Raw genomic sequence first — 10483 nt, 5'->3', positions numbered from 1 at the left:
CTGTTACTTATCCCCCTGTACAAATGCTTCCTTCAGTTAATGTCCTCTTTAAAACTCAAAATCACTTTAGTTCTGATGATAAATGTACTCAGCAAAATCAACTGGATCACAATTGTGGAAATCACAAATTTGTTTCCAAATTTATTTTATCTATTAACAATTAAATGAAAAACTTGTCAATTTACTTTTTAGAGAGAGAAAAAAAGGAGCCAGGCAGTGGTGGCGCACACCTTTAATCCCAGCACTCGGGAGGCAGAGGCAGGTGGATCTCTGTGAGTTTGAGGCCAGCCTGGTCTACAAGAGCTAGTTCCAGGATAGGATCCAAAGCTACAGAGAAACCCTGTCTCAAAAAACCAAAAAACAAAACAAAACAAAACAAAACAAAACAAAACAAAAAAAGACCCCCCCACCCCCAAAAAAGGTTCTTTGATAAAATTTCTAAAAACGACTTTGGTGGAAACTTATATGTCATTCAAGGAATTAAAGCAAACTTCATAATTACACATTTCTGTCTCTAAGAAAATAAAATTATCTTTTAGGAAAAGATTTATATTTATCCGATGTGTACAGGTGTTTTGCCTAGACGGATGGATAGGTGGATGTGCACCATGTGTGTCTGCAGAGGCCAGAAGAAGGCATGGATCCCCTGGAACAGGAGTTACAGATGGTTTTAAGCTAAGTGGGTGCTGGGGACTGAACCCAAGTTCTCTGTAAGAACAGTCAGTTCTTATCCTCAGAAAATGAAATTATCTATTTATCAAAATCTTTAGAGGCGGATGTGGTGGCATAAACCTTTAATCCCAGTATGCAAGAGGCAAAGGCAGGTGGATCTCTGTTTGAGATGAGCCTGGTCTACAGAGTGAGTTTCAAGACAACTAGTGGTATGTAGAGAAACTCTTGAGTCAAAAAACAAAATCAAAAATAAATAAAAATAAATAAGTATAATCTTTAAAATACTGTTCATAGTAACATTTGATTTTTTTCTTTTCAAGATAAGTTCACATTGAAATCACTAGTGCTTCAGAAGTAAAAATAGTTATCTTTCCAAAGTGGTTATGGAAATATCACAGACAGAGGAAATATCAAGGGCTCTGAGGTGTTACTTTGTATTCTAGTAGTTGCTGTTACCAGGGCTGTCCAGGCTAATTGTTACAGATCATTTCTTCAACTGAGCAGAAGAAAATGAATGAGGTTTATCAAAGCAAGACTCTTCCCCCACCCCCAAATCTTCAAATAAACTCTGGAGAAAAAAATTCTTCCTACTAGTAGAATTATAATTGGACAGCACAAAGGCAATTAATTTTGATCCTTTGTATTGACGGTATTATCACAATTTTTATTTCTCCACAATTTTCACTGCTCCTCAGTCCTATCAAATTTTCTCAGCCCTTTTGTTAAAATTCATGAATTTTCTTTACACCTTGCTGTTGAAGACAATTTCCTTATCTCCCAGTGTTCTGGGGAAAAGAAGTCCAGCGGGAAGTGTCAGTGGCCTGGGGACCCAGTTCAGAGGGAGAGTGCTCCTTTAGCTCATACAAAGCATTGCATTTGACTGAGGCCAGGGCGGGAAGAGAAGGCGAGAGCTCTAGAGTCCCTGGTTACAGGTCCCTTCCTAGGAAGTGGAGGTGAAGGGAGGTGGTAGGTCTACTCAATGGGCCTGGAGTTCTTTCTTCCTGTCTCCGCTCTCTGGCTACTCTGAGCATGTATGCTTTCAGCTCCCATCATCAAACTCTCCTTTCCGGGTTAGGGAGGACAGGCTTACCAAGAAGGGGAGTTACTTGTGAAGATGTTCTGGCAATTTACTTTCATTATGTTTATCTCCTTCTTGCAATTCTCTGCTCTAATCCCCAGGGAAGTTGCAAGATGATTCCATTATCTGAAGATCCCCTCTTTGTAGACCTTTTGTATGATTGTCTTGCAGAAAATATATGTATATGTGTCTATATGTATAAAATATACATATATGTATACATTCTGTTAATTCATACAAAATATAAATGAAATATAAGATTTATTTTGTAACCATATGCTGAGAAGGTGGTAAAGAATGTGACTTACATAAAACACATTCTAAAACAGTATTACAGATCCTCACAAACATTTGGGCCATATTTGCTCAACCTAAGCAAAGTGGACAGACAGCACTAGTTAGCAAATGTGAATCTGTTCTGAATAAAGCAGAATTAGCTCCTGCTTCAAAGAGTCACACAAATAGGTTGAGCAGGCTGCAGATTCTGGACAGCTTAACATTCTGTTTTGAGTTTACCAAGACCTGGAGGGGCAGAGCTTATTTTCTAGAAAAGTAACAACACATTCTTGGGTTTGCTTGTTATTTAACATTAATCAGAGTAAAGCAGTTACAGCTAAAATCCTGTGCAGCTGGAGTTTCTGGTTAATTAGATTATCAAAAGTCCAACAGGTGCTGCCCTTGGATGTGAAAAATCGTCACTTTCCTAAGCAGTAGTCTGGTGACACAGTCTTTAAGTGACAAGGGTCTTGACTTAGGAAGAGGAAGTATTCATGGACAAGTACAGCACCTCCTTATGGAAGTTCGCCTGAGCGTGCAGAAGATGGAACAAATTCAGGAAGCCTCTCTCATCCTCATCGCGCTCTCCTGTGACACATACGCAGGAACAGACAGCAGGGAGAGGAAAGAGTTAAACATCTGAGCACGTGGCTTAGGAATGTAAGTTGTTCTAAGTGTTTCTAATAATATTTAAAGAGAAGAATTTTTGTTGATGGTCTTTACTAAGCCAGGCTTTCACCACTAAAGCTATGAAATTAGACACTAGATAGAAAACAGGAAAGGACACCGGTCTAAGCTTTATCATCTTTTAATTTATGACCTTGGGAAAGTCAGGTTATTTCTGTTTCCTTTTCCTCATCTATAACACAGGGCTAATTAGGAGCTGGAGAGATGGCTTATTGGTTAAGAGCACCAGCCAGAGCCAGGTGGGGGTGATGCACATCTTTAATCCCAGCACTTGGGTGGCAGAGGCAGGTGGATCTCTTTGAGTTCAAGGCCAGCCTGGTCTACAAGAGCTAGTTCCAGGACAGGCTCCAAAGCTACAGAGAAACCCTGTCTCAAAAAATAAAAACAAACAAACAAAAAAAAAACTGACAAAAAACAACCAACCAAACAAACAAAAAACAGGGTTGTCATGTTGGTCCCCTAGTAAACTAAATTAGTATCTATTAAAACCTATAAAAGGTCCAGTGTGGTAGTCTCATGCCTCTAGTCTCAGAATCTGGAAGGCAGAGGCAGTTACCTATCTGTGAGTTCAAGGCTAGCTTGGTCTACATAGTGAATTCCTGCCAGCCAGGACGAGCGAGAGAGAGAGAGCAAGAGAGAGAGAGAGAGAGAGAGAGAGAGAGAGAGAGAGAGAGAGAGAGAGAGAGAGAGAGAGAGAGAGAGAGAGAGAGAGAGACCCTATCTCACAAAACCAAAATCAATCTCCCAGGCACGGTTTTACTATGTAGCCCAGGCTGGCTCAAACTTCAGATCTTTTGCTCAGCCTCGGGTAGATGGACCATAGGTGTGCACAACCAAGCCCCACTAGTTGCATCTGATGCTGAGACCTGAAGAGATTATCACTCACTCCTATGTAATGTCTACACTCTCACTTACCAGACATGATAGGCTGCAGCATTTCCATGGTGACACAGGCAAAGGCGTTGGCCACGCTCTGCAGGAAGTTCTTCCTCTCTGCTGCAGTGTTGAAGACCTTGCAGACCTTCTGCATCATCCTCACTGTCCAGTCCATGCAGTACAGCTCCTTCTCACACACCTGAGTCAGAGGCACAAAGCACTGCTATCGGTCTTCATGTGAAAAAAGCTGTAAAGCTTAAAGTGGCGGTGACAATAGGGCAGGCTTACAAGGTAGCAGTTTATTCACTAAGATACCCCACTGAGTCTGCATGGGAAATGCTCAGTAAGTGCATAAGACGGAGTGTGATGGCCCGTGCCTGTAATCCCAGCACTCAAATTCAAGGTCACCTTTGCTTACACAGTGAGTTTGGGGCCAGCCTGGGCGATATAATACTGTCTCAAAAACCAAAAACAAACAAATAAAATATGTACTTTAATATGTAATATTTTAATTTTATTTTTATTTTCTTTAGTTTTTTTGAGACAGGGTTTTCGAGTTTCTTTCTTTCTTCCTTTTCTTTTCTTCTTTTTTTTTGTTTTTGTTTTTCAAGACAGGGTTTCTCTGTAGCTTTGGAGCCTGTCCTGGAAGTAGATCTTGTAGACCAGGCTGACCTCAAACTCACAGAGATCCACCTGCCTCTGCTTCCTGAGTGCTGGGATTAAAGGTGTATGCCACAACTGCCCAGCAATACTTAATTTTTTAATAATTTTTTTCTCTAAATCTCAGTTCCCGGTAGACTCTGTGTGTGTGTGTGTGTATGGGGGGTCCTGGGGCTTTGTAAGCACTAGGGAAGCAGCTCCATTGCTGGGTCAAATGAATGCTAAATAACTTGTCAGAGAAAACCTTAGTTTTTACTTACCAAAGCCAAAAAGACTATGAGCCTTGCCAGCTCAATGGCCCTTCCGTTCACAGCTTTACTAGCCATGAAAGTGAAGCAGATGTTGTTCCCACTCAGGATTAGGAGGCGTGCATTATTCTCTAGAAGCCACTCCCTGGGAACCACTTTTATCAGAGGAAGAACAGTTATTTAATGAGAAATTACACAATTGCTGTAGTAAACATCTTTAAACACATTCAATATTATATTACTTATTGGAAATGTAATTAGTGCCAAGGGAAATACTCAGAAACAATGATTTAGGTTTGTTCTTTCTTTCCTTTTTGAGACAGGGTTTCTGTGTGTCTTCCTGGCTGCTCTGGAACATACTCTGTAGATCAGGCTGGCTTCAGAGATGTGCCTGTCTCTGCCTCATGAGTGCTGGATTAAAGGTGTGCGCCACCATGTCTGTCATATTTTAGTTTTTCAATTACAGCATTCAGCCAGAGACAGGGATCACCCCATGTCATGGTGTTTACCACTGTGCTGCCATAGCTGAGTCAAAGCAGTTTTTCTACACATTCTTCAGCAGGCAAAGTGACATGATATGTAAGGATAAAGCCTTTGTAAATGTCAGAGTAACTACTTAACCCCTCCCATACAGCATCAGAGGGCTTTTATATAATCTAGAAGGTATGTATTGTGAGAACTTGTAAATGAGAGCAAGTAAACTCATGAAACTATGAAGTGACCTAATTATATTATATATAAAATTGGGAATTGAATCCCTCCTGGGGAACTGTTGGCTTTGATGGATGTTATGGTAATGGGAGACATTGTTTCAGTTGTGTACCCACTGGGAAGTCTACCAGGCTACAAGTGACAGTTCCATACCTGTGGTCATGTGAACAGACCTGGTTAAACTTAGTGAGTCACAAAACAAAAAGACATGATAGAAATAAAGTCTTATAGGGAGGAGGAAGGGAGTCTATGAGGGGAGGGAGCTAAAGGAGGGTGAGGAGCAAGAGTAATCAGAATATATAAATGCATGAAGTTGCCAAAGAACAAATTTAATTTAAAAAATTGGAAATTGAAATAAACATATTCTTAAACCACATGTATTTACATACCACACACACACACACACACAAACATAACATAAAACTAAAAATATTTCAGAACAGTAAGTAACAAAACATACTTAAAACTACATATTGAGCAATTAGTGATTTCTAATACTCTTTTAATTGTTACCTAGGGAATCTTCTATATAATTTTATAGCTGTATTCTAAGCATAAATTTCTATTACTCTATATTAGTAAATACACATTTTACCTGATAGTTCATCTACAAGACTGATAACATCATCTGCTGTCCACTCTTTGGTACTTGTGTCATACAGCAGCTTAATGGCATTAGCCAAACCTTTCAGACTGGATTCATCTGTGGGCCCTTCCACCATTTCCTGCCAAATCACCTGCCCTGGATTGAAACAATAAGTAGGCTATGACAGAATAGATAGTTCTGTGAAAAAGACTTCAGGATTTGTTTAGAAAGGAAAGGATTACACAATCCTATTACTTATATAAACTACATCCATCATTAAAATGTAAATTCTAATATCATTATAAATTTGAGTTTCTCATTAACTGTGATGAAACACAGCAACAATTTCTTTTAAAGATTTATTTATTATGTATACAACATTCCTTCCATGTATGCTTGCATGCCAGAAGAGGGCACCAGATCTCATTACATATGACTCTGAGCCACCATGTGGGTGCTGGGAATTGAACTCAGGACCTCTGGAAGAGCAGTCAGTGCTCTTAGCCTCTGAGCCATCTCTCCAGCCCGCACAGCAACAATTTCTAAACCAAGCAACTAAAGCAGCTTGAACCTGAAGAACAGTGTGTTATGCCTCTCCGAGGAGCTTGTACCCATGCTCTGGTAAGTCTTCCTCTCAACAATTCTCTGAGAAACCCACACCCATGTTGCCATGTTACTTTCTTCTAAGAAAGAGTTCTCTTAAGTCTCTGCTTAAGCCTATATTAACATATATTTTTAATTTAAATTTTTGTTACTGGGGATTATAGAGGTTTTGCTTTATATTATTTTATGTGTATGAATGTTTGCCTGCATATATGTCTAAGTAACATGTGTACACCTAGTGTCAGCAGAAGTCAGAATCCCCTGGTATGGAAGTTACAGATAGTTTTGAACTACCATGTGGGTGCTGGGAATCAAGTTAGGTCCTCTGGAAGAGCAGTCAGTGCTCTTAGCCACTGAGTCATCTCTCCAACCCTTTATATTAACATTTATTTATTTACTTACTTATCTACTTATTTATTTATTTATTTATTTATTTATTTATTTATTTATTTGATTTGAGACAGGGTTCTTTGTAGCTTTGGAGCCTGTCCTGTAACTAGCTCAAATTCACAGAGATCCACCTGCCTCTGCCTCCCGAGTACCGGGATTAAAGGAGTGTGCCATCATTTCTCGGCTTAACATATCTTTATTAAGCCCCAATTCTGCTTCAAAACAAAACAAAATAAAAGAACAGTGCTTTTATCTGTTTATTACTTGTTTTGTCCTTTTTCATGTGTGAGTGTCCATGCACATGAAGGCCGGGGTGTCATTCCTTAAGAATCATTCACTTTATTTATTTATTTTTTTTGAGACAGAGTCTTGCACTGGAACCTGGGGCTCACTTCTCAGGTTAATATGGCTGGGAGGCCCCGGGATATGCCCATTGCTGCATCCTCAGTGCTGGGATTACTAGTGCAAGCCATTGCACCTAGATTTTTTTTAATAACTTATTTTTATTTTATGTGCACTGGTGTTTTGCCTTCATGTTTATCTGTGTGAGGATGCTGGATCCCCTGAAACTGGAGTCACAGACAGTTGTGAGCTGCCATGTGGGTTCTGGGAATTAAACCCAGGTCCTCTGGACAAGCAGCCAGTAGTACTCTTAACTGCTGAGCCATCTTGCCAGCCCCTACACCCAGATTTTTACCTGGGGTACTGGGGTACAGTTCTTCATGTTTGCACAGAAAGCACATTACCTACTGAACTATCTCCCAGCCTCAAAGAATAGTGTTTTTAGTTCAAAGATACTACCCTATAATACAGATTAGAATATCAACTGCTATAATTTTACTAAAATCAAGTAAAATCTATTGGTATCCTTCTAGAAAGGAGCTTGCTTCTATTAGTATCTTTCAAACATTTACATCACAACAGAGCAGCTCAGTCATCTTCTACTTATTTATCTCTCACAATCTTCTCTGCAGCTTATATACAACAACATTTTAATTTTAAAAGTCCTGGCTGCTAACCAATATGCATTAAAACTGGTTATCTACTGATAAAAGTGGAATAAGGAAATGTAAGATAATTTTTGGCACTAATGTTAGCACAACCTAGGTAATAAACTTTTTAAAAAGTTATGAATCTGAAAACCTAAAACTAAGTAAATTATCAATTTGGACCACTGTTTTGATTTTTAGTATCATTAGCCCCCTCAAGTTGCAAATATAACCTTGAGTTACATTAATGTTTAAGATGGAAAAGCAGTCAGGTATGGTGGCCCACACCTTTAATCTCAGCACTTGGAAGGCAGAGGCAGGCAGATCTGTGAGTCTAAGGCCAGCCTTGTCTGCAGAGTGAGTTCCAGGACAGCCAGGGCTACAGAGAAACCCTCTCTCAAAAAAAGAAAGAGGGGGCAGGAATATACCTGGTTTTGACTCAGAGAAGAACAATTCCTGTCTTGAAGCTCGGGGTATGCACAAGTTAATGCAGTATGTTTTGAAACTGTGAAGTACATTTCAAACTAGCACTGACGAAGCTGAGTAAAGACAAAAGACCTTCCCAGGGTCTGCAATGTGTCCCAGTGGGTAAAGGTGTAAAGATGCTTGCTGTCAACCTGATGACCTGATGGCCATCCCAGAATCCCACAGTAAAAGTGAGAAGTGATGCCTGTAAGTTGTCCTCTGATCTCCACAGACATGCACATTACACACATACAAAATATATAATAAATATATGGTAATTATTTATTTTTGATAAAAAGTCTTACTGTGGTGGTTTGAGTAGGTATGACCCCCAGAGATGCATGGGTTTGAATGCCCATGGGGAATGGCACTATTAAGAGGTGTGGCCTTGTTGGAGAAAGTGTGCAACTGTGGAGGCAGGCTTTGAGGTCTTATATGCTCAAGCTATGCCCACGTGCGACACAGTTCACATCCTACTGTCTGAGGATCAAGATGGAGAACTCTCAGTTCCTTCTCCAGCACTGTGTCTGCCTGTATGCCACCTACCATGATGATAACGGACTAAATCTCTGAGCCTGTAAGCCAGCCCCAATGAACTGCGTTCCTTTATAAGAGTTGCTGTGGCCATGGTGTCCCTACACAGCTATGGACCCTAAGACACTATGCACCTCTGACTGGTCTGGAACTCTACGTGTCGGAATACAGTCCAAGAATGGAGTCATGTGAGAAGAGTTCTGAGAGATTGTGAGAAAACTCCAATAAAACAAGCTGAGTGACTCAGTCTCTTCAAAAGTATGAAAATTTTCTTGGGATATGTCTTCATGTTTTTCCCAGGTGTAGCGACAGAAGTGAGTTTATTCAGATTACTCATTACAAATAGCATCTGTTATTTGTTTATACGCCTCTGTGGAAAAACATGTTTTTACCATGTACGACTTGTCCTTGTGATACAACACTTTACTAATGTAAATCTTCTTCTTTTCGAGACAGGGTTTCTCTGTGTAACAGCCCTGGCTGTCCTGGAACTCACTTTGTAGACCAGGCTGTCCTTAAATTTACAGAGATCTGCCTGCCTCTGCCTCCTGAGTTCTGGGATTAAAACCATGTACCACCACCACCTGGCTTCATGTGACTCTTCTTAACCCTCAGAGTTAGAAATTGTCTGATGTTCTCAATAAAGTTGGCTATTGTGTGAGATTTTAGTCTGCCTCACTTTTAGGTTCCATTCTTCCAGGTCCCACTGCCTCTAGAGTGGTAAAAAGATGTGTAGGATAGCCTGGCCTTGAACTCACAGAGACCTGCTGCCTCTACCTCTTGAGGAGTGCTGGGAATAAATGTGTGCATCAACCAGTAGAGTTTTTAAAAGCCTTCCTAAAGTAAAAGTAATTAACCAGGTATATAACATACATCCCTGAAAAAAAAAATGGTGCTTACCATCCTGAGGAGATATTGGTCCAAAGATAATATATAGCAATCTTGCCTGATTCACCATTGGCCATGGTTTTAATATTCGAGTCAACCAAAATGCAGAATCACTTTGTTGTGTCCAGTGATCAAGGAGGACATTTCTACAGAACAGTCTAATCCTTAACTCCAGCTTTCGGGAACTTCCTATAGATAAAAAGTTGTAAATCATTTTTTTTTAGAAAGGTAAGTTCCATAGTGGATAGTGATCAGAGCCAGGTGTTAACTACTGTGGTTAAAAGAGAGATCATAAACTGAGTGTGTAAACAGGAAGTCACCAAGAAGTAAAAGGTACTCTAACTTTAGAGTTTGTCTTTCTTCTTGTGCTTACTTTCCTTATTTATTTTCAATACTTTGAATAATGATTAAGTCAAATCCATACTCAATTTTACCAGAATCTTATATAGTTTTAGATTTATGTATTTAGACAGGGTCTCCTGTATCCCAGGCTGGCCTTGGACTCAGTATATAGCTAAGGATGACTGAGTTTCTAGCCCGCCTGGTGCCCATTCCAAAGTGCTGGGGTGATAGGCATGTATCACCACGATCAGTTTTATTCAGTGTTGGGGCAGGCTAGGAAAGCATTCTACCACCACCTGAACTGTATGTCCAGACCCCAAATTGACTCTTAAAGCATGAGACAGAAAAATAGTATTAGGAAAATGAGAAAATGAAAAAGGTTCCCAGTGAGATACGACAAAGGCATCAAGGGAATTGGAGACACAGTGAACAGAAAGAACAATATGCTCAAGTCAGACTAAAACAATGGACAGGAAGT

At 39.9% G+C, this 10483-nt stretch overlaps 1 protein-coding gene across 5 annotated transcripts in view; it reads right to left on the bottom strand.

The window, feature by feature from the left end:
- Positions 1-626: 626 nt before the first annotated feature.
- Fbxo47 (F-box protein 47) overlaps positions 627-10483 on the bottom strand; it is a 28928-nt gene continuing 19071 nt past the window's right edge. For 4 of the 5 annotated variants that reach the window (XM_038328237.1, XM_038328240.1, XM_042054999.1 and 1 more), the window contains 5 exons: positions 9676-9852; positions 5804-5950; positions 4510-4652; positions 3629-3788; positions 627-2614 (listed from right to left, as the gene is read on the bottom strand). In XM_038328237.1, the coding sequence (XP_038184165.1) occupies positions 2502-2614; positions 3629-3788; positions 4510-4652; positions 5804-5950; positions 9676-9852 (740 nt within the window). In that variant the 3' untranslated portion in view covers positions 627-2501. The remainder of the gene's footprint in view (positions 2615-3628; positions 3789-4509; positions 4653-5803; positions 5951-9675; positions 9853-10483) is intronic. The other variant, XM_038328239.1, reaches the window with a different exon arrangement.

The sequence above is a fragment of the Arvicola amphibius genome, chromosome 4 (assembly GCF_903992535.2).
Source record: "Arvicola amphibius chromosome 4, mArvAmp1.2, whole genome shotgun sequence".
Classification (NCBI taxonomy): Eukaryota; Metazoa; Chordata; class Mammalia; order Rodentia; family Cricetidae; genus Arvicola; species Arvicola amphibius.
The sequence above is the reverse complement of the archived record's forward strand: the minus strand, read 5'-3'. Positions and strand labels throughout refer to the sequence as shown.